Raw genomic sequence first — 24,739 nt, 5'->3', positions numbered from 1 at the left:
CAAATGCTTTGACAGGAACAAAAATGCCCATTTAGATGCAAGGCGTGTGATCGACTCATTTAAAAAGAATGTGATCTTATGGCATTGTGGACACACCTCATATTTCCATTATTTGTGAGTTTTTACTTGAATAATTGCTGGTTTAAGAATAATGGCATGTCTTTTGCATGCCCAAATTATTTGGGTATTTTCATTCTCCCTTCTCCCCTTCCTTTCTTCCTCTCACCCTCCCTCCCTTCTTATATTCCTTCCTTCCCTTTTAGGCATATGTTGAAACAATTAGACTAAAAGATGATGAAATACTCAAGGTACAAACCAAAGAAGATGGAGATGTCTTTATGTGGCTGAAGCATGAAGCTACTCGAGGCAATGCGGCAGCTCAGGTAATGATGTGGTCCACTGTCTTGGAAACTGTCTCAGCCCTGATGGACCAGGATACGCTGTGATAACCAGATATCCCAATCCTAGTGACTTAACATAGCACCAGTGTATTGCTGTTCACACTACTGGGGATGCTGGCAGGGGCTGTGCTCTCATAGTTCTTTAGGAGCCCAAGCTAACAGAGGTGTCACCAAAATGTGCTTCCAAAGCTCTTGCCTCAGGGCCACCTGTGACATGTCACAGCTGGCTCCTAACACTTCTGCTCAGATGGGGCACTTCTCACATTTCACCGGCCAGAGCAAGTCAGTTGGTCATTCTTTTTAAATAATTTGATTTACGTATTTATTTCTGGTTCTGCCGGGTCTTTGTTGCTGCATGGGCTTTTCTCTAGTTGCCGAGAGTGAGGGCTACTCTCCAGTTGCGGTGTGCGGGCTTCTTGTTGCCATGGCTTCTCTTGTTGCAGAGCTTGGGCTCTAGGGCACGCGGGCTTCAGTAGTTGTGGTGCAGGGGCTTTGTCACTTCATGGCATGTGGGATCTTACTGGATCAGGGGTCGAACCTGTGTCTCCTGCATTGGCAGGCAGATTCTTTACCACTGAGCCACCAGGGAAGCCCAGTTGGTTACTTTTGACATTGAGTGTTGTCAGACCTGCACCCATTGGAGAGAGAGTCACAGGATTTATGATCAGTCCCAAGACTCCATCAGACATTCTAGTGCATCAGATATAGAGATATAATGATATAAATCATTTATATAGGGCGGTTCTTCAGGGTCTTTGTTTACCTTTGGCCAATTATCTGGTTTCTTTTTTCATACTTGAACTACCCTAGGACCCTCCCCTCTGTGTGTGACTGTTTCCAAGATGGATTGAGGCCTATGGGGTGGCCTTGGCATCACATGTTATGGGGTGGTGCCTCCTCCTTTTGATCCCCAAGGAGCTTTCTGCACATGTGCAGTGTCTCTCTTACCCTAAGAATGGAAAATATATGACCTAGTGATCCTTTACTCAAACAGGGGTTAGCCCCTCTCTTCCTGCCTTGTCTGTTCTCTTAAGGTGTTCTCAGGAGACAAAGCCTGGCTATTTACCTTGTTTCTGTTGTTAGTTCTGTTTCAGTATGCAGACAAGAGGCTGATTGTAAATATCTAACCAGGAGCCCACCTACCTCCTGTCTCAGGAAATGCAAACAGGAGGCCAGCTGTAAATGCCTAGCCTGGAGCCCATCTATCTCCTGCCTCATAGGGAGATGCCCTGACTGCCACAGATGTGCACAGGCGTGCATGCCTTACACTGGGCCCAGAAGACAGTCAATGACTCCCAAAGGGGAGGGCATTTCAAGAGAGGAGACAGTATGGTTGCTGATCCATCAGCTCTGACCTGGGTATAGTACATTCATTCACATACACACACCCACATCCCCCTGATACACATCGTTGTGTTAATAACTTGTATTTAACCCAGTACACCTTTAGGGCTCTGGTCCCCAGTAGAAAGATAGCATGTGTCTACCTAAGTCTTGGTTCTCGATATAAAAACATTTTAAACTAGGTTTGCCTTACCCTCTTTAAAAATCTCGTATGTTAAGTATTAGGGCTTCCCAGGTGGCTCAGTGGGTAAAGAATCCTCCTGTGATGCAGGAGACACAGGTTCACTCCAGGAAGATCCCCTGGAGGAGGCATGGCAACCCACTCCAGGATTTTTGCCTGGAGAATCCCATGGACAGAGGAGCTTGGTGGACTACAGTCCATAGGGTCGCGAAGAGTTGGACACAATTGAGCCACTAAGTGCGTGCACACACACACACACACACACATGTTAAGCATTTCACAGGAAAGTCATTGTTTTAAATTGCTACTGTCTTAAAGCAACGGTTGGCCCAGATGCTGTTCTGGGGCCAGCAAGGTGTGACCAAGAACCCGGAAGCGGCTATCGAGTGGTATGCCAAGGGTGCCCTGGAGACTGAGGACCCCGCATTAATATACGACTACGCCATTGTATTATTCAAGGTAAGAATCACTCACTTTGTGCTGAGGTTTCAAAATTCCTATCAGATTTCCTGAGCAGTTTGATGTAGGCATGCAGGCAAACAGGGAGCCTATAACCCAAGAACCTCGGAATCTGCTTCTGTCAGGCTGGATGGAAAGGCGTATTTGCTGAAAAGGCAGAGTCAGAAGCAGTTCCCTGGTCTTGTTTTTAATCATTAGCCTTAGGTTTGGCACCTGGATTCTCTTTGCTTTTGCAAGCATTGTGGCATTCTGGAGGAGACACCCCATATTTTACGGATTGGTACATGGCTGGCAGCCCCCAAAGGTGCTGCAAGTTCTCTTATCAGGCAGAGCTTTTGTTGAGTTACAGCTGAGATGAAATGCGTGTTTGGCTGGATCCCAACAGTCTCTCTGATCAAAACAAAGATCTTGGTTTTAAGCCAACAGGAGAGCAGGGGAATGGGTAAGAAGACCATTAGCCCAGGAGACAGAAGATGGAGTTCAAATCCCTCCTCTGCAACCAGCGGCTACATCCTTGGACTTATCTGACCTCATGGGACACTGGTAATGACCACAGGTTGAGTGAAAGAACCTAAAGAAGGGACTCCAAGAACAGCAAAATGCTTTATGGAGTAACAATAGTTTACTTCGATTGATGCAGTGCTTATTACCTGATGTATATCAGTCTTCAAGACAACCTTGCAAATGCAGCTACCATGGTATATGATGATCTCTGTTTATGTGTGTGCTAAGAGAAGCTAAGAAAGGATTTGTAACTTACCCAAGGGTTTCCCAGATGGTGCTAGTGGTAAAGAACTGGCCTGCCAATGCAGGAGACTTAAGAGACACGGGTTCAATACCTGGATTGGGAAGATCTCCTGGAGAAGGGCATGGGAACCCACTCCAGTATTCTTGCCTGAGGAGCCCCGTAGACAGAGGAGCCTGGCAGGCTACAGTCCATGGGGTTGCAAAGAGTTGGATACTACTGAAGCAACAGAGCGTGCACATACACGTACAAGATTGTACAGTTGGTACATTTCAGGCCTGGGATTGGGATCCATGCAGTCTGGCTTCAAAGTCTGTGCTCTTCACCCCTGAACACAGAGACATCAATTCATCCACCTTGGAAAGATAGAAAGCTGTTGGCTCTACTAAGGAAAACCTTGGTGGCTATGTCCAGGCCCAAAGGAGGCAGCTGCCCACAGACAGCAAGTGTCTTCAAACAAGGACTTGGATGCACATGGCCGGGCTCATCTCCAGAACCACAGTTGTGGTCGCTCACTGATTAACAACCATGACTCCTGCTACATCTCTAGCCCTCCAAGTCTTAAAACCTATTGGTTGTTACGGTTTCCAAGTTTAGAGCCCAGACTTTTTCTTTGTAGTTGTTAAATCAACATAGAAGTGGTTTGACTCTTAGCCATATGCCAATGTATTTGTGTACTTATGTAACACACACCCATTCAGGGCTGAGAGAACACCAAGCTCTGCACTAGATGGAGGGACGTATGGATGCACGAGCCACGTTTCTGACCTCTGGGGCCTCAGACACTCACGCAGAAGACAGAGGACTGAGACAGGTGCAGAGGAGAGGCACTGGTCCTCCGGAGTTGGGGCTGGTCATTGCCCGGAGTGCAAAGGCATGACTCAGGCATTATTTCTGCCTACCAGGAGCTTGAAATCTAGAAGGAGAGCCAAAGATATAAATATATGACATGGGAGGTGACAAAATGTTTCTTCAGGGTCTGATTTCTGAAAACTGAAAGTTTTTTTGATTTTCCTACATTCTAAGTTATCTCTGAGTGGGAGGAAGAAAACCCATTATCAACATCTCGAGAAAGATTTTTACCTCTGGCCAAAGGTGTCTTTAAGTGTTTTCAGTGTTAAAAAAAACCCCATACAAAAAATGAACTTTCCAAACAGGAAGAAGGGCAGTGTGCACTCGGCTTATTGTTTTGTGTGGATATTTGGCGTATTGTATTCAAAAATGGTGCCACAATGATGGCTGTAGTTTTTCCAAGATGGTCGAGTCAATCCCATTTTACATACACCTGAGGATGGAGCTTGGACTTTTACTGCAGCTACTGTCCTCCGTGGATTCATCTAGTGGATAGTCACTGAGCATTTGCTATGCATCAGGACTTTGTATTTTTCTTTTAACAGCTTCCAGTGCTACTCAGACTTGTGCAGAGTATATAGTCTTTGTGCAAGAAATCATCCCACTTCTGATTATGTAATTACACTGGGAAATCCCTGATCTAGAAATGAGAGTATCTTGAGTTCTGTTTGCAGATCTAATGAAGAGGCTTTGGGTTAGTCAGCCCCTGTGGGCCCCAGTTTTATTCCTTCCACACAAAGAAGCTGGAGAAGATAAACTTTGAGTGTATCCAGGTTCTAACATTCTGTCATCCTGATTGTTCTGATCCTTTCTGCAAAGTACAAAAAGGTTGTCTCATTGCCCCGTCTAGTTACTCCAAATAGCCTTCATGTCCTTTTCTCTTTCCTCTTCCTCTAATTAAACGAAGTAATGGTCCACTTCTGAAAAATAGTTTCATCTTGCATCCTGCTTCAGCTCATCGGTTTTTATTAAATAGGTAAGTTAAAGTCGAGTAGAAACTCAATGTATGTAATTTAACCTTTATTTGGATCCACTGTTTTACTTTGGGTCCCGGAACTCTAAGGACAGATTCTGCAGCATGTTGTTTTTGTATTCTGTAAGGAGAGTGTGAATCATTTTACTTTCTCAGCATGGAAATGACAATATACAGGAGAAAATACAGCATGGCAGTTGTAAACCTGAACTCTGGAGCCTGGGCTCAAATCCTGCCTTTGTTCCTCATTCCCTGTGTGTCTCTGGGTTGGTTTCTCAGATGGGAATGATAGCAGCACCATGGCTAGGGTCGGGAGGATTAGATATGGCTGGAGAGCTCCTGGCCCAGGGTAATTAACGTAGGAATGTTTGCTAGTGCTGTCTTCATTACTAGAGCTGAGCATTTAAATAGAGTTAATAGTTGTAGTCATTGCAAAGCCCTCTGACATTATATCACATGTGACCCTGTCAAGTGCTGAGTCTGAGACCAGGAGGACTCCATGGGTGCAGGGGTCAAAGACAGGCTCTAAGTGAGCTTGGAAGCATCAGGGTTTTCATCCAGCTCTTCTCACCTGCCATCTTCATGGTCAGAGCCATGTCGAGAGAGCCCTCTGCGACTCCTCCTGTCCCACCCTTGGACCCACCATTTTCCCACGTGGTCCCGCAGACACACCAGAGTGGTCCCATGGAGTTCTGCTCTTATAACAAGAACCCCAAAGCCATTTCTCTCGTGATCCACAAACTACGTCTGCTGGAAAAACTTGATTTTGCTGGAGGAAGCTTGTCAGTTGTCAGTGTCTGAAGGAACTGATTCTAAGGGATCCTATCTCTTTCACCACTGACCTTCCAGCTGTTTCTGAAGCCACAGAGGTCCACCATGGGGACTCCCACGTGGAACTGGGATAACTGAGTTGTCCCAGCCTGATAAGTCTTGACTGTCCGACATAGATCAAGTGCTTTATCTGACTCACATGTTAGGTAATCCCCAGAAAAACACAACCAGAATGACCAGACTCATTTAACCTTATTCATGGCTTCTCCCAACTGCACCAGTGGATTGACTAGAGTGTGATTCACTTGATGATCAAATGGGGAATTTTGTATGATGCTAAACAGGAAGGGGGAGGTTTGTTATCACTGTTCTACAAATATACCCAAAATGATGATGATGATGTAATAGCTCTGCATATGGAAATCGTCAAGATTAGGTTTTTCTTTGGGAGGGCCTGGGCTTCTGTTGGATCTTCTGTTGAACACTGGCGGATCAGTGTGATGGTTTTGCGTGCATTCTGTGTTTATTTTTTTTTTTTTTGTGATCATTGCTGTTTATTGTTGTTTAGGGTCAAGGAGTGAAAAAGAACAGACGGCTTGCCTTAGAGCTGATGAAGAAAGCAGCTTCCAAGGTAACACTTGTGCATATTGTCAGAGGGAAGCCTTTGCCTACACACACCCACCCATGCATTCACAAGTCTAGGAGAGTGAATGGCCAGCCTTCCGAGGAAGGTAGAAATGCAGTGGGGAGGGAGGGGTAGCTAGCATTGCAGCGATTAGTCATTTTTGAGCTACAACACATACACAGAAACCTGCACAATGGGGATGGCAAACTTCAAAAGGCGAACTCACTTTCCAGTCAATAGAATTCAGACCGATTTTGTTTGAAGGCTAAAATTATAATCAAGGGCTGCCCTAATAACAAGCAGCAGCAGGGGCTCCTTGAAACTGAATGGATATAAATGCCAATGAATTAGGAAAACCAAAAGCCTGATTCCTCTGAATCTTGAATCCTCTGGATTAACCCTGTCATGTCCAGTGCTCATTTCCTTCTCTGTGCTTTAATAAAAGGACTGTTTATCAAGTTTATTGCTGGGTTTAGAAATCATTTTCTTTCTGTCACTATTTACTCTTCAAAGTAAACTTCAAGCCAGCTAGTTTCAGTATTGCAGTACAAAATGGAGGTTGTAATATTGCTTGTGAGGGGATACACACACACACACACACACACACACACACACACACAAGCAGGGATGCACAACATATCCCTATGTGCAAACACACCTCTCCCAATGCATGCACACTCACATGCACACTCACATGTGCATGCATACATATTTGTAAATAAATGGATTGGTAGAAGCCACTGAAACTCTAGACAGAGTCCTTTATAGCCCTTCAGGCTCTTGAATGTACCTTCATCCCAAGGCTGCTAATATTTGCCCTAACTACAAAGATTCCTAAAGTAACCATGCCGATTTTCCTTCCTCGCTCGCTTTTCTTAGGAAGCTTAGAGTGTCTATTTTTCCTGTAGACTAGGAAGTTGGAGCTAGGAAGTTGGAGCATGTAGTCAGAGAGTCAAGAGGCTTTTTCTCCACCTGTGTGGTCTCAAGGGGCCATATCACCCAGGAGACAGAGTGGGCTGAAACACACACCAGCTCCCAACCCTGACACAGACTATAGTGCAGAAATAGAAAAGCTGCTTAATGTTGGTCATTGAGGGCATAGTTCTAGAGCACCCTAAAATGGGGCTTCCTGGCAGGTGTGAAATTTGCATCTCTTTAGCATGCTAGTGGTGAATTGTCGTCTAAGGTGCTTTATTCGGAGTGTGCTTTTAGCAGAGCTGAGATGAATATTAGAGGAAATGCAGTTTTATAGCCTGGAGTACTCGCATTCTTAAGAGTGTTACATGATTCTCACTTATTCACTTGGCAGGGAGTTATTAAGCCCTTACTCTTTGTCAGGCACCGTGGTGAAGCACAGAGTTTGATGTCTGGAATTAGCTAAAAGTCACTTGAAGGTAAATCTGCAGATATAGCTGGAAATGTCCGGAATAAGGTGTGCGTATGAAGAAATATAACAAGATTTCTTGTGGGGCTCCTGACCTGGGTCCCAATACAATCTCTAAAGAAAGTTCTGCTAATGTTTTGAGTGATGACAGGTACCTTTGAATAAACCTATGCATATGGAGGTGAGCAGTACAGAAACCATTTTGATGTAAATTCCATAGGCTTATTCCAAAGCTGGTTCTTGCCACTTCATAATATGGCGTGGTCTGTCACTTCACAGAAAGACATTCATCCTGCAACTTCTCAGGAGGCTGCCTTGCATTTGGTACCACCTGAGGCTCAGAAAGAATGTTTCTATGACTGCTCCACAGCACTGATACCGTGCCAAGTGTCAGCTATCTTGAGGGCCTGTGCATCTGATGTAGGATTGGATTCTGTTTCGTGTGTCATCAGCATTCAAGGGATGGCTCTCGTTCATTTCTCAAGTATTTATTGAGCACTTACTGTATGCAAGTACTAACACAGGTGCTTGGAATACAAAAGAAAGATCCTTGGCCTCACAGAGCATCTATTCCAATGGGCTTTGCCAGTTTCTTTCTCTTGGTCTTCCTGGCACCTGGAGTCCAACGTAAAAACTAAAAAGGTTTCGGGAGCCCTCGCAGACGAAAAGGCTGCAGGCTGGGATCTTGGCATCCATAGTTGAGGGACACCTGTTCTTCACGTCTCAAAGGGGAAGGGAAAGAGATTTTGTTCCACACTTGGACTTTTAACCTGTCTCACAGATGCAAGGGCACTCACCGTTTGCCTCTCTAATCCTTTTTTCACCTGCTTGTCCATGGTCTTGTTGATCTGGCAGGAAAGCAAGAATGAGAGACCCGAATGTCCGGGTTTGCACACTTACACCCCTGCAGGGTTCCTAAGCCTTCGACAGCCAGGCTGGAAGCTACTGTATAGAAGCAGGTGGGAGCACCTGGAGAGGGCAGAAGCAGGCCCCTGAGAGCACGAATCAGCAGGAACAAGGAGACTTGAGACTAGACTCACAAGAACCAACCCTTCTGTGGAACAATCCCAGGTTTAGACACAGTCCTGAAGCTACCCTCCCTTCTCCGTCCCCTCCCCTCTGCCTCAGGCCCAGCCACCTGGGTCTGCTAAGCAGACCCATGGCCCCTGAGCTTTACAAGTGGACCGTTGAAGCTTCTTCCCTCAGGTGATTTGTTGGTGTCCAGTGCAGAGTAATCAACAGACGGCTGTCAGGTCACCTAGAAATCAGCCCAGCCAGGCCAGGTTCCGGCCTCCTGTCGCAGTTGAGTGCTTGTGAATTTCAAGGGCGTTGCTGATACTCAGGGCAGCACAAGGCCTTCTGTAGACAAGGGCATTGCGAAACAGTCCACAGGGGTTGAGTGATGATTCAAGGCCAGCGTCATTGCCAAGGTGGAAGGCAGAAGTCCCAACAGCAGGCTGGTGAAGTCCTCCTGGGAAGACTTTGAGGTGGCCTCATGTTTTCTAGCATTTAGCATTTCTTTAATGCCATCTGGCCCCAAAAAGAGACAGGAAAGTTTTTTCTCAGACTCTGGCAGAATGCTTTCACAGCAACTGATTCTCTTTAGAGAATTTTTCATTAAGAAAAAAAAGTCATTTCTTTCTTCTTGTTCTAAAATCCAGGGGTTGCATCAGGCAGTCAACGGCCTGGGATGGTATTACCACAAATTCAAGAAAAATTATGCCAAAGCGGCTAAGTACTGGTTAAAAGCAGAAGAAATGGGGAACCCAGATGCCTCATACAACCTTGGAGTCCTGTACTTGGATGGCATTTTCCCAGGAGTTCCTGGTAGGAATCAGGTAAGCCTTGTGACTGGCTGTGCAGCTGGTCAGACACTTGGACAGGAAGCAGGTGTACTGTGTGCCCAGCCCAGTGCAGACACCACCCGAGACACAGATCATGAGCTCAAGGAACTCAAGGGCCCAGTTAAGAAGACAAGAGAGTGAAGAGCAAAAACCGGCATTAGCCAAATGCCAAGTGCATTCTAATCACTGTGACCCAAGCAGTTCTGGAAAGGGGAAACAGGGAAAGCCAAAGCAGTCAGGAAGTCTTCATGGAGGAGGAGGCTTGTGCTGGGGGGAGGAGAGGGAGATGATGCGAGACGAGAATAAGAGAGATGCTGCAGAGATTGATCACTGATCTTACTGGAAGCAAAGCGGGCTGTGTCCAAAAAGGATTGCCAGGTATGAGATCGGATTGAATAATAATAATGTAAATAGCAATGACAGTCTTCAGTGTTTGCTGAACACTTCCTCTTAAAGTATCAACAATACACTCATTGATACTTTCTGTGTGCCATCCCATGTCATCCTAACTACACTCTTGGAATACAAATGTTACTACATCCATTTAACAGAATAAGCGACCAAGGCTCTGAAAGGTTTCATAACTTACTCAGACGTCAGACACTTAAGTGGAGTCAGGACCTGGTTCCCATGTGAAATGAAAGCCCCTTGTTATTGATAATAATGTTAATGGTGGTAATAACAATCTGAGCACCATTACAGTCAACGAATTAACTGAACACCCACCCTCTGCCAGGCACTCTTCTGGGCAGTGGTGGTTATGGCAGCAGACAGAACAGTCTCTGCTTTGGGGAAGCTTAGAAGCTTATATTCCAGTGGGACAGAAAGATGATAAGCAAAGATAGAGCATGTGGGAAAATGGAGGGAAGTGATATGGGGAGAAATAAAGCCAGATGAGGAGGACCCAGAAGGTAGAGACTGGTGCTAAGTTGCTTCAGTCGTGTCCGACTCTGTGCGACCCCACAGACAGCAGCCCACCAGGCTCCCCCGTCCCTGGGATTCTCCAGGCAAGAACACTGGAGTGGGTTGCCATTTCCTTCTCCGATGCAGGAAAGTGAAAAGTGAAAGTGAAGTCGCTCAGTCGTGTCCGACTCTTCACAACCCCATGGACTGCAGCCCACCAGGCTCCTCCATCCATGGGATTTTCCAGGCAAGAGTATTGGAGTGGGGTGCCATTGCCTTCTCCAAGGTAGAGACTAGGGGATGCTATTTTATAAGTGATATCAGAGAAGGTCTCTCTGATAATGTGACCTTGTACAGACTCCTAAAGGAGTCTTGTGAATATCTGGGAGAACATTCCAGAAAGACAGAAGAACATTCCAGAAAGAGGGATCAGCAGAACAACAGGGAGATGCAACTGGCAGGAGCTGAGAGCAAGAGAGGTGGCAGAAGAGATAAGGTCAAGGAGGCAGGTGCCCAGGCAGCTGCTCTGAGCAAGATGGGATGGCTCTGAACAGGGCTGGGATATGGTGTGTTTGAAAAGGCTTCTCCTGGGTCCTGGCAAAGATGGGCTTGAGGAAGAGATGAGCAAGAGCAGGGGGTTGGTGCAACAAGGACCTACTGTAGAACACACGGAACTCTGCACTCCATGTTGTTATGTGGCAGCCCGGATGGGAGGGGAGTCTGGAGGAGAAAGGATACATGCATATGTGCGGCTGAATCCCTTTGCCGTCCACCTGAAACTATCACAACATAGTTAATCGGCTATCCCCCAATACAACATTAAAAGTTGAGAAAAGAAGAAGCAGGGGATTAATGCATTGAATCCAAATGAGAATGGATGGGCAGTATCAGCAAGAGGGCTGAGATGTGACTAGATTCTGGATCTGCTTTGAAGGTCAAGAGGGCAGGATTTGATGGTGATTGGATGTGAGGTGTGAAGCAGGGAGAGGAGTCAGGCTGACTCCAGAGGGTCTGGCATTTATTGAGATGGGAAGAAAGGTAGTATTCAGGCAGATGGGCAAGCTGTAGCAGCAGATTTGGGGGTGGGAAATGAGAGGATTATTTTTGGTAAAGCATCATACCAAGCCTCGAATATCCATTATCTTATTTAATCTTCATGACAAACTTTCATGGTAGCTACTCTCAGAAGCCACATGTTTCATTTGTAGAAACTGAGTATTCTTTTAGTTGGAGAGTTAAACTGACACGCTCACAGTCATGCAGCTAGTAAGGAGCAGAGCTGGGATTTGAACCCAGGCCTGTCAGACTCCAAGTTCAGTTCAGTTCAGTCGCTCAGTCATGTCTGGCTCTTTGCGACCCCATGGACTGCAACACACCAGGCTTCCCTGTCCATCACCAACTCCTGGAACTTGCTCAAACTCATTCCATTGAGTTGGTGATGCCATCCAGCCATCTCATGGCATCACCAACTCCAAAGCCCTTGCTTAAAAATGGCAGTTAACTGCCTGGGGAAAAATAATGATAATCAGTGGCACGTCGACCCATTTAAGCACTTGTTCTCTCTTTTCCCTCTATCTCTCTTTGACTACATAGGAGGCTGTGTGTTTTTATGCATTGCAAATGTCTGTTAGCCCTCCCACACATCTGCTAGAATGGATTTTTTAATTGTCATATTCTAATTTTCACCTTCCTACTGGAACTGCAGTTTTTGCATCTGAGTTTGAAAAAAAGGTATTAAGTGAGGTTAGGAAAGCAAATGCCCGAAGTTTCTCCAGGTGTGATTTCTGCTGCGATCTTCTGTCTGGCTGGCAGGGGGTTTATGTAAGGATACCTGATGATAATGACATTCGTAAGGTTATCTTATTTATTGGGTGAACTTAACAGAATAGCTGCAGTCAAGGTTATCATGTCGAGAAGCTTCTGTGATTGGCTGTCTTCCTGGAACTTGACTTGGTTTCTTAAAGATACCAGACGTTATAGGCCTATGATGAAATCACGGGTTATGTACCTCACGACCTTAGCTCTGATGAAACCTGCCCAGGAGGATATCTCATTAATGACACTGACGTTTGCTCATCTCTTTCCAGACATTAGCTGGTGAATATTTCCATAAGGCTGCACAAGGTGGACACATAGAAGGAACTTTGTGGTGTTCTCTGTACTATATCACAGGCAACCTGGAGACGTTCCCGCGAGATCCCGAGAAGGCTGTTGTGTAAGAACCTATCAGATGCTGCTTGTGAAGGGAAAGCTATATACTGTGTTCACCACTTCTGAGAAAATAGAGTTCTTTTTTCTTTTATTCTTTTTTTTTCACTTTTAAAATGTAATTTTTATTGGTTACATGCACAAAAAAAGAGCCAAATTATTTGAGGAGGCAAAAATTTAAAAAGTAATAATTTGACAAGAAAAATAGGAAATCTTTATCCCCCACCCGCATACCATTTCCTGCTGCCTAGAATAAATCACTTTTCATGCACTCTTGCCTGGAAAATCCCATGGACGGAGGAGCCTGGTGGGCTGCAGTCCATGGGGTCGCTAGGAGTCGGACACGACTGAGCGACTTCACTTTCACTTTTCACTTTCATGCATTGGAGAAGGAAATGGCGACCCACTCCACTGTTCTTGCCTGGAGAATCCCAGGGAAGGGGGAGCCTGGTGGGCTGCCGTCTATGGGGTCGCACAGAGTCGGACATGACTGAAGCGACTTAGCAGCATCAGCAGCATGTTTTATTAATAATTATTTCTCTTTTTATTTGCCTCTGTGTCTAAATAACATGCTTAAATCACCATTTCTTATTATACTCACTACAGACTTTGTCTAATGATGTGTCACTGGGAAAAGACAAATATATAAATAGTTCCTTCACTCTGCCGCTTCTGACTGCCCCGCATGTTCACACTCCTACCTTCTCCCATCTTCCCCATGAGTACATCATCATTTTGCTTGGATTGGTATCAGGGTTCATATTATTGGATTTGCCAAAAAGTTCTTTTGGCCAACCCAATATTTTTACCATTTAATGCTACTCACAGCTGACCACGTAGTGTGCTATGACTACTCTTTCTTGCATAACTTTTTGTTTTCTATGGAATACTACTACTAATTATTAATTTGCTTAGCTCTCTGTGTATGTATCATTTCCTACGTACTTGATGTTGACATTCTCCTTGTGTTATCTAAATCTCCTCTCAGTATATCTACACCTATCAAGTACTCTGTTCATTTAATCTTCTTGGCAACGTCTCTTCTCTTTGTTCAGGGAGAGCTGTCTTCCTGCTATTGACTTGTTAGAATTCTTGATTCACGCTATCTTTTTCCATATTGGTAGACTCTTTTCATTAAGCACTTTTCACATCTTTGTTTCAAAAAATGACAACACTTAAACATTCATTATAAAGGGCACTGAACTCAAATGCTCCCAAAGTATATCTCTCTTTGCCTTCTTAACATTCAGATCTAACTTGTGGCTCCATAAAAATTCTAACAAGCAAAATATTCCCCAAGTGAGATTTATTGAACTCACATGAAGTAAAAAGAAATTATTTAATTTGCCGCAGTTTGGATATTTTCTCCTCTGTTTCCTTTATAGATGGGCAAAGCACATAGCTGAGAAAAATGGCTACTTGGGCCATGTCATTCGCAAAGGCCTCAATGCCTACCTGGAGGGCTCGTGGTAAGTTCGACTGACTTTCTCAGTCCTTACCTTTCAATCTGTCAGTGTATTCTTAGGAGATGGAATCTTAAAATGCAACTGAAAAAGCAATTTGCAGGGAAATCACAGCCTCCTGGTAATGATATTCAGAGTATCACCGACTGATTGGCTGTTGATTAGAAAACATAGCATTTCCATGTTTAATTATACGCAAAAATTAGTTCTCTAGGGGGAGTGTCCACATTCATCAAGTTGAGAGACACATGAATGCGTTGACTTTTCTTCCCTTCGACTTGTTCTACTTGGTTTCAGAGTCTGGAGACAGCATAGGGGATCCCTGCTGACCCTCTGCCTCTCACTGGCACGTCACAGAAAGTCCAGGATTTCTATCTTGTCCATGAGAAGGAGTGCAAGCAGTGTGTTTAGGGCTTAGGGTACCTTTCCTAGGATTGCTGGAAGTCACTCAGCAGACCTCAAGTGTCACAGCCAAATAGACTCCCCCTCTCTAAGTATCTTCTGATGGAGTTAGCAAATCTCACCCTGCATGAAATGGGGTAAAACCCCACACATGAGGACCAGTAAATGCCCCATGTCCAGTTACTTGATTTTACAAATATAAGGGCACCCCTCTCCAAGATCTACCTGAGTCCGTCTCTCTGTTCTCTGTTTTCAGGCCTCGCGGTCCATCTTACTTTTCTTTGTGCTACATTTTGTGTGCTTGTTTATTGACTAAATGGCCTGGATATTTCCATAATAACTAAAAGGGAAATGCAAATCAGCACACATCCCATTGGTCCACCATCTCAAAGATTTTAGAGCAGCCCTATCATTGATTGTGCTCTGATATGAATTTTAATTAAAAATTAAAATATAAGTCCCAAAGAAGGTCATTTCCTTCTTTGGTTCATGGATGCCCAGGTAATCCATAGATAGCATCTCAGTGAATGAGAATCTCAAATTAGAAAGTGCAGGGGAAATGGGCCACGTGAAAAAAAGCACTTAATAAAACTGTGTATTAGTATCATCTTGTAAAAGTTTATCATCTGTGGCCTCACTTTGTATAATGAGAAAGGAATTTTTTAAATGAAATGATCTTTTCCCAATTGATACACGTTACTATTTGTGTGCTGTTTATCTTGTTTCCCAAGTAAACTTCAATTTATAAAACGTCCCAGGTTGACCTTTGCTCATTTCTGCTTCTCACCCTCCACATTTCCCATCCTTTGCTCCTGACAACTTCTTAGGGGAAACTAAGTGTTCAAACATCAAAATGTTTCTATGTGGGGTTTTCCCAAAGGAAGAGCACATATGTAAACACCCCCAGCACACACACACACCCACACACACACATACCCCCCAAGATGTCTTACACTTTTTCCCATAAAGAGGGTATCTGCTAATAGCTTAGCTTTCTTGCGGACTTTTGAATTTAACATCACAAAGCACTTCAGGGAGGACATTTAAAAATTTTCTGTGAAGGTCAAGAGGGATTAAGCTGTAGTGGCCTGCTTTCCCTCTTGGAATATTCAGCCGCATTACATGATTGATTTGGGGGCGGTGGGGGGGCGGTGGATTAAGTGTGCTCTCCACGGTGGGTGAGTTTGGGTTCAGTTCAGCGGATTTTCCTGAGTGCACTTAAATGCAGGGTGCCATAGCCGCAGGGGATGTCACAGGTAAGACGGGTAGTCCACCGCCTCATCTCTTCCTGGTGCTAAACGGCCTGCAGTTTCTCAGGTGGCCCCTATTCTCTCCGACCTCTGGGCCTTTGCACTTGCTGTTCCCTCTGCTCAGAAGTCCTGCCTAACCCCTTAGACCCTTTGTCCTTGCATGGGTCATGATGGCTCTTTACTTGTTGATTACCCTGTGATGTGTGTCCCAGTGCTCAGCACCTAATGGCTTCTAGGAAATACTCAAAAACTACTGAGAGAATGATTTAAGGCAAATAGACAGAACAACCATCACTGAAGAGCCATGAGCGGTATATGAAGAGCATCGGGGATTCAGAGGAAGAAAAGATACAGCCTGGTTAGGGCACTTAGTTCAGCCTTTATAAAGGTGGTAATACTATATGGCCTCGAGGGATGGGTGGAATTTCCACCTAGTCATAGTACTTCTATGGGCTTCCCTGATGGCTCAGATGGTAAAGAATCTGCCTGCAATGCAGGAGACCTGGATTCGATTCCTGGGTTGGGAAGATCCCCTGGAGAAGGGAATGGCAACCCACTCCAGTATTCTTGCCTGGAGATTTCTGTGGACAGAGGAGCCTGGTGGATTATAGTCTTTGGGTTCGCAAAGAGTTGGACATGACTGAGTGACTAACACTTTCACAGTAATGAACAGGATCACAAAAAGCAAAGAAACAGGAAAATTCTGGGTGTGTCTGGAAATTTTTAAGCCACTCAGTTTGCCTTGAGGGTAAAATTCATAAGAGGAAGTGGTCTATGACAAGACCAAAGAGGCGCTGCGTTACGGGAGTTTGAATAGCAGTTATATAGGTTTTATTTAGTTTGTCAGGTAGTGGGGAGCCAATAATGGTTTGAGGAGAGGGTAGTGACATGATAGAGGTGGGTTCTGAGATGCTTAACCAAACAGCTGCAAATTATGGGGAAGAGAAGGGAGGACCTGAATAGGGGAGTTAGTTCAGAATCCAGGTTAAAGGATCTGAGCTGGAGCTGCAGCCTGGGCCAGGTAAGTTGTTTCCATGTCTTTTATCATTCAATAATTGCTGCCTACCAATAATATGCAATATGTATATAAGTTCCAAAGTGAAAGTCAGTCAGTCGTGTCCGACTCTTTGCTACCCCATGGTCTATACAGTCCACGGAATTCTCCAGGCCAGAACACTAGAATGGTTCGGTTCAGTTCAGTTAGCCTTTCCCTTATCCAGGGGATCTTCCCAACCTAGGGATCGAACCCAGGTCTCCCACATTGCAGGCAGATTCTTTACCAGCTGAGCCACAAGGGAAGCCCAAGTTCCAAACCATAACAATAAAATGAACACCTGTAACCCTACCAACCTGTTTAAGAAAATAGACCATTGAAACCCCCTGCGTGTTCTTCCCAGATGAAACCCACCCCAGCCCCCAGGATCCAGAACTAACCATTTAGTGAGTCTTTTGTCCTTCTGCCCATTTCTCGCTTTATAGTTTTGCTCTATATGGATATAATCCTGAGCAATAGATTTGACTTGTTTCTGAGCTTCATATCATTAGAGTCATATCATATGTAATTCTTCATAAATAAACATCATGCTTATTTAACTTGATGTTTCTGGGATGCATATCTTTGGATACATGTAGGTCATTCATTTTCACTGCTGTCACATACTGCAGTTTACTTACCAGCTCTAACATATTTGGGTTCTTTCCCTTAAGAACAATGTAGCCATGCACATTTTTTATGTATATCCTAGTACATGTAGGAAGAATTTCTCCAAAAATACATGCTTCGGAATAGGGTCACAGGCTTGCCATGTGTTCAACTTTACAAGACAACGTCAACTGTTTTCCAAAATGTTTTACCCATTTACGTTCCTGTCAACCCCATATAAATTTCTGTTTCTTCATAGCCTTGCCAGTTCTGACGCTGATACTAAGTATTATTAAAGATGTGTCTTCATCTGGACTTGAGACCTTGTCCTACTAACAGGAAGAAACCCCTAGTACCCATTACGGTGGGAGTATCTTTGTCAAAGTATATTTGAGACAAAGAGCTTTTCTCCTTTCCTTCTCTCTGAGCCTCCAAACGCCTCCGGGGTTAAATAGGAAATGTATGGCCGTTGGCCTCCCCACACCACAACATGGTGTTTTTTGGGGTCCCATCTATTTTGCTGTAATAGAACTAAATCATCCATCACTGTCCCAAGTTCACCTCTTTTTTCATTTTTTGTGAGTGCATTTATTCTGGGCATTATTTTCAAATCACATGTGTCAGTTTGATGAGCTTGTGCTTTTCTGTGTTGTTCTGAGATTTATATGGGGTAGTTTAAAAGAGGAGCATGATTGAGAACAGGGCATTTTGCTGCTTAGGCAAAATACGGAAGGTAATGCTGTCATGCCCGAGGCCATCCTCGGACACCAGGAGAAGTCAGCTAAGGAGAGGTCACCTGTCATGTTTCATTTCTTCCCTGCATATCCTGCTGCGTGTTTTATCTGTGAGCTGTGTGTTTTATTGTCCTTTGTCTTAACTATACCCCCCAAACACTTAACCCTGGAGGTTAGCCAGATTCTAGTAAGCTTGAGGCAAGACAAGCAGGCATGCAAGATTCCTGTTTAAAGAAGTGCGTCTTTTTGCCTTGGAGCAGGGTCCTAAGTTCCACTGAGACCCCAGGATTTTTTGTTTTTTTTTCATATATATATATATTTCCAGTTTGGACTGCTTCAGGCATTGGCAGAAAAGAATCCAGAGAAAATAATTGGATTGTTTGAGAAACTGCTCAGAGAAACTCAAATTCACAGTTCTCAGCAAGCAGCCAAAGGATTGATTATTAAGATGTATCATTATAAAAGTTCTATAAATGGATGTGCCGAGTCTGAAGTGGGAGGGTAGCAAATGTGCCCCTACACTCGCTCTTTAATCCGCTTCTCTCTGCACCCCCACCCCAGTCCCCATCAGAATGACTGCCTGGGCGACTAGTTCACTTTAGCACATTGGAAATAAAGCTGGACACCCTGGTCAGCTTCCTAAACCTTGAGGAAGTTCACGGAAGGATGGTACAGATTTCCGGCTTGTCTCTGGGCCCCCTACACAGAGAAAATACTGAGTAAATGTTTATCCTGTGAATAGATGGATAGAAATGTCTGTAATTAATACTCTGAGGCAATCTCAGTTGAGACACAAGTGAGAGCAAAGTGCTGGGAGGCTGAATGTAGGTAGGGTTTCGGCAGAGGTGTCCTGTCTCTGAAGTCTTCGTAAGTTGAGAGAATCTGGTCTTCAGTGTCTGACGCTTGCCTAGAGTTCACTCTTGAATATATGAAAATGGATGATGGTGGTTTTGGATTCCATGGCTTCTGTAAAATGGAAGACAGAGGTGGATTTCTGTTCAGTGCTTTTTCTTTCTTTTTTTTTTTCTGCCACTGGGCATTTGGGATCTTCGTCCCCTGACCCGAGACTGAACCTGTGCCCCCTACAGTGGAAACGCAGAGTCTTAACCACTGGATCTCCAGGAAGTCAAAGTTTTTAGACTTCTTTTTGATGATTTCAGTGCTTCCTCAAAGGAAACTCTTGAGAATTCTGTGAAATTTCCTCCTGGCTTCTACTGACACAATAATTGGTCAATGGAAGGTTGTTATCGTCATTTAGCTGATCAAGTCATGTCTGACTTTTGGCAACCCCATGGATTGTAGCCTACCAGGTTCCTCTGTTCATGGGATTTCTCAGGCAAGAATACTGGAGTGGGTTGCCATTTCCTTCTCCAGGGGATCTTCCAGACCCAGGGATCAAACCTGCATCTCCTGCATTGGCAGGCGGATTCTTTACCACTGAGCCACCTGGAAAGCCCCAGGCAGTGGAAGTGTTCCTATAAAATGTGTTCCTCTCTTCCCTCTCCCACCACCCAAGTAACTTTAGAGACAAGGTATTGTCTTTATAAAATTTATCATAGTGACTTTGTTTTTACAGGAAATGTCAACCTGTGTCCCCTGCTCCCAAAATCTAACAGTCTGCCCAACCACTGTCTAAGAAAAACTCATTTTCTTAACATTGCAGTAATATGACCCTGTTCCATGATGGCAGCAGAGGGAGCCCCCCTGACATCTGACCTTGGGCTGACAACTCTCTACCATCTCCTTCCCTCATCCATCCCTGGGGGAAACTGAGGCACTGATGCAAACCTGAGTGTTTGAGATTATAAGACCTTTGGGATGGGACCTTATTGTAGGATGGGTCTTGCTGCTGAACCTTCCTCGAGGGTCCTCCATCTAGAGTCCACTCTGAGGATTCTTGTCACCGAACATGATTCTTGGAGGCTATGTAAGAAAATGCCTGGGGCCTTTTGTGTTGTTGCAGTCTCAGTTGTGGGCTTGTTACGTGGCTTGTTACACTCCTTTCATGGCTGCTTAGCCAGTCTTATCTCTTGAGCATGAGTCATGCCTAATTGGTCAGCTGCCTTGGGTATCTCGGAGGCCAGAAATCAGCACACTCAGCAGCCATGACCTGGGATGTCTGATTGAAGGTCTGCCTGTCCTAATTTGACCCCCAATCATCTCTCTCTGTCCCCACGAGAAGGCCTGCCAGGAGCTGTTTTAGCCATGTAGAAAAGATGACCTCCTGGGACTTTCTTGGGGGTCCAGTGATTAACACTTTGCACTTCCACTGCAGGAGGCACAGGTTGGATCCCAGGTTGGGGAACTAAGATCCTGCATGCCATGAGGTGTGGCCAACAAAGGAAAAGATGACTGTCCGCAGCCCCCTGCCCTGCCCTTTCTTAAACAGTTCTTAGATGGAGCTAAAATTAATGAAGAGTTCTTAATGTCAGCCACTGAAAATGAAAAATAAGCTTTAGAAACAACCATTTATAGTTAAAATTTTAACTTATGGAATGGGTAACACAAAAGAAAATGGAGGAAATCAGATAAGTTAAAAAAAAATCGCTTGCACTCTCAGCACCTAGAGATAAGTACTGTTAGCGTTCTGGTGGATTGTTTTAAGTAGTTTTTTCTCTCTGCATATATGCATCTGCATATGTATGTCCATGTGTGTATTCAGTTTTATATTTGTTTTGCAAAAATGAGATTGCACTGTTTTTTATCCTGCTTTTCTCACCCAATGGAAAATTTGGCATAGACACCTTTCTACAATTTTGAATGCTCTTCTTCAACATCACTTTAATGACCTCCTCTGAAAGTGGCTGCACCATGGGTTAATTGAACGAGCCACTGGTTTACAGATATTTGTGGGGTTTTTGATGTTGTCATCGTTGATATACACAGATCTGACATGAGCTCTGTTGTCACAGAGTCTTTGCATGTTTCTGATTTTTTTTTTAATTTACTATTTTTTATTTTTTAAAATTAATTTAATTTTTTTGAAGCACAATTACTTTACAGAATTTTGTTGTTTTCTGTCAAACCTCAACATGAACCAGCCATAGGTATACATATATCCCCTCCCTTTTGAAACTCCCTCCCATCTCCCTCCCCACCCCACCCCTCTAGGTTGATACAGAGCCCCTGTTTGAGTTTCCTGAGCCATACAGCAAATTCCCGACAGCTGTCTATTTTACACATGGTTCTTGGAATGAACCTTCATGAGGCAGAACTGTTGGGCCAGGTGGTATGTACATTTGTAAGGCTCTCACATTTAACAGTTGCATCAATTGCTACTGCTTCCCACTAGCAGTGGTTAGAGAAATATGTCCATTTTCCCCAAGCCCTTGCCGTTATCCGGATTATGAATCGGGTGCCAACCTTTCAACAGATGACAGGTGGTCTCATTGTTTTGCAATTATTCAATTACCAGTGGTCTTGAATACTTTTTTTTTTAAATGTGTTTTTGACCATTGGTATCAAGCCCCTTGTAAACTGCTTCTCCTTTGCCAAACTTCTAATGTACCTCAAAAGCTCAGCTTTAATTAAGCTTGTTCAGAGTCCTAAGCCTCATAAAGCCCTTCACAAAACAGGACTCAAAAGCACAGAGCTTTTTCTTAATACCACTTATCTCCTCTAAGCGAGGGTGGAGGATGGAGGATGGAGGATGGAGGATGGAAGGATTTCAAGGACCCAAAGCCGATAGACAGCTCCCTAGGCAGCACTCAACGTGTCATTCGGCCAGTAGAGGTCGCTGTTGTATCAACCAGCTCCCCAACCTTATCTGTGAGTTCAGCCTTTTAAGATAGAAAATAAATCAGTGCATGCAGTATTTTTAACAACAGTATTTATTAAAAAAAAAAAAAAAACAACTCATGATTTTGTGCTTTAAAAAAAACTGCTTATTTTCTGCCCTCTTATGTGTGAATATAAAGCTCTCTGTGAATATTAGTAAAAGCCACTATATGAAATTTATTATTAATCATCTATTTTTAGGCATGAAGCTTTGCTGTATTATGTTTTAGCAGCAGAAACTGGAATTGAAGTGTCACAGACAAATTTAGCACACATCTGTGAGGAGAGGCCAGTAAGTAAATGTATTCTCCTCAGACTAGAAGCTCTAAGGTTAAGGATAATGAATTGGGTTTTATGGAGGCAAAATCAGTCACTTGGCCAAAATATTAATGAGTTAACTTTTTCTCCCCCTTCATTCCCTTAGGACCTGGCCAAGAGATACTTGGGTGTTAATTGTGTTTGGAGATACTATAATTTCTCTGTTTTTCAAATCGATGCTCCTTCATTTGGTATGTATAGAGAAACTGGTGCTAAATTGAAGCTTTGGAGGCTTTTAATCTTTGGTAACAGGGAACATCTAACAGCTTTGTGTGAAGTGTGATATTTCTAAACAATTAAGAAAGAGAGTGAAAAATTTCAGCCATTAAGATCTTGCCTAAACTCTGCTCTCAATCTCAAGCAGAGCATTTCTCCTCATCCATCGTCTACTGAATGCTTAGATCCACCATTTTCTAAGGAATCAGCGAGAATTTATAAGAGAAAGCTATTCTGGAGAGTCCCTGGCCAGGCATTTACCCTTTTGCCCTCAGATGGATTCCCTGTCTACCTGGTTCTGCTCTGTGTGATAGGAGGCTGACCCTCAGGAACTACAGTTCCCAGACCCATTTGGATCTGATTAGTTTCAGCCAATGGGAGGCGCAGGCAGGAAATGTCAGGGTGGGAGAAGATGAGAAGCCCAAATATTTCTCCATTTCTCTGTCTGCTTTGGGCTGTATCTCTGTCAATGGCTGCACTTCCATGGTCCCAGCTCCTGCCTGGCAGTCCATCCTCTGTGGTCTCAACTGGCCCCGAGTTCTGGGAAGGTTGTAGCTTCCCTCATTGCTAATCTCTAGGTTGCCTACTCTTTCCCATTTGCCCTTTCAGCTCTTCCAACACTCATAGCCAGTTGCAAAATCCCAGTTTTGAATGGTCCAACGTGGATTCTTTTTCTGATTGGACATTGAGAGATACATACACTCTTAAAATTTTTCCTTAGAGAAAAAATAAAACATATGGCTTAAACAGAGTAAAGACATGCTCATCAATCATAAAACCCAGGCAGCAAAACCTTAATACTGCAAACATCCTTGGCTGATTGGACTGTGAGGTTGCAGACTGATTTTCACTGGATAGTCTCCATGTAGGAGAGCTACCCAGCCAAGCAAGAAAATGTGTCCAGAAATGGAGAAATGCAGAAATCATTTTCCCCCTCCTAACAGCAAGGAAACCTAAAGATGTATCTGTATTCAGATTCTGGTGGAAAAAATTTGAAATAATGCAAATGAGCCATTCTTCTAAAATATCGATCTGAAATCAAACCACTTGACAAATGGACCTGTAATTCTTGTCCTGCAGCATATTTGAAAATGGGAGATCTTTACTACTATGGCCACCAAAACCAGTCACAAGACCTTGAGTTGTCTGTGCAGATGTACGCCCAAGCAGCGCTGGATGGAGACTCACAGGTAAATAGCAACGGAAATGAGCTCCTGGTGGTGCTCGTTCCTGAGGTTGCAAATCCACTTCTCATTCATTTTCATGAGCCCCTCACAACCTCTCTGAGGCCAGTAATCAGCATGGCGAACCTTTATCAAGCACTTACTATGTTTCCCATGCCATTCTCATAACAATCTTGTGGGAATAGGGGTCAGTGGACCTATTTTATAGTAAAGAATGCCAAGATTGTGACAAGGTGATAAAATGCTCAAGGCTAAACAACCAGGTAATAGATGAAGCAGTCAGAGCCTAAACCCAGGTCTCCTGACTGCAAACCCAGGAGTCTTTCTATCAGATTCCATCAAACTAACTCACCAGGTAGAAACTCAAGCAACTGTAAGAGGTCAAAATGGGAAGGAGTTTACTTGTATAGCTGAGTCAGTGCTTTAGTGATAGAACTTTATTCTCAGTGACCTTTTTTTTCGGGAGAGGGGGGACTTCTTATTTTGGAATATTTGTAGAATTATAGAAAGGTCACATAACCATAATACCATTATCAAACTAAGAAATTAGTGTTGACAGTACCAGTAACTATACGGCAGAAGTTATTTGGATCTCACTACTTTTTCCGCTAATGTTACTTTTGTGTTCCAGGACCCCACACTGCATTTAGTTGTCATCTTTCTTTGGAGTTCTTCCATCTGGGCCCATTCCTAGTCTTTGTCTTTCATCACCTTGGCACATTTGAAGGCTGCTGGTCAGATATTGTGTAGAATGTCCCTTGATTTGTGTCTGTCTCCTTTTTTCTCATGAATATATAGAGTTTCTGCACTGGGGTAAGGATAGCCCAGATGTGAGGTGTCCTTCTCAGCATATCATACGAGGCATGCATGATGTCTTATTACTGGGGAGGTTGATCTCATTCACTCAGTGAAGGCGGTTTCTGCTGGGTTTCTTCCCTGTAATGTTAATATTTTTTTCTCTTTCTAATTTATAGATGTTTGGGGAAGGGAATTTGCGACCATGCAAATATTCTATTTCTCCTCAAACTTCTGCCCACTGATCTTAATATCCTTCAGTAACTCT

General features: G+C 44.0%; 1 protein-coding gene across 1 annotated transcript in view; it reads left to right on the top strand.

Moving 5' to 3' along the window:
- SEL1L3 (SEL1L family member 3) overlaps positions 1 to 24,739 on the top strand; it is a 108,192-nt gene that overhangs the window by 69,414 nt on the left and 14,039 nt on the right. Inside the window, exons 12-20 of the mRNA XM_061419837.1 lie at positions 264 to 383; positions 2,245 to 2,385; positions 6,295 to 6,357; positions 9,397 to 9,573; positions 12,570 to 12,697; positions 14,076 to 14,159; positions 22,160 to 22,250; positions 22,383 to 22,467; positions 23,573 to 23,682. Of these exons, the coding sequence (XP_061275821.1) occupies positions 264 to 383; positions 2,245 to 2,385; positions 6,295 to 6,357; positions 9,397 to 9,573; positions 12,570 to 12,697; positions 14,076 to 14,159; positions 22,160 to 22,250; positions 22,383 to 22,467; positions 23,573 to 23,682 (999 nt within the window). The remainder of the gene's footprint in view (positions 1 to 263; positions 384 to 2,244; positions 2,386 to 6,294; positions 6,358 to 9,396; positions 9,574 to 12,569; positions 12,698 to 14,075; positions 14,160 to 22,159; positions 22,251 to 22,382; positions 22,468 to 23,572; positions 23,683 to 24,739) is intronic.

Source organism: Bos javanicus, chromosome 6 (assembly GCF_032452875.1).
Source record: "Bos javanicus breed banteng chromosome 6, ARS-OSU_banteng_1.0, whole genome shotgun sequence".
Taxonomy (NCBI): Eukaryota; Metazoa; Chordata; class Mammalia; order Artiodactyla; family Bovidae; genus Bos; species Bos javanicus.
This window is presented reverse-complemented; position numbering and strand designations above follow the sequence as displayed.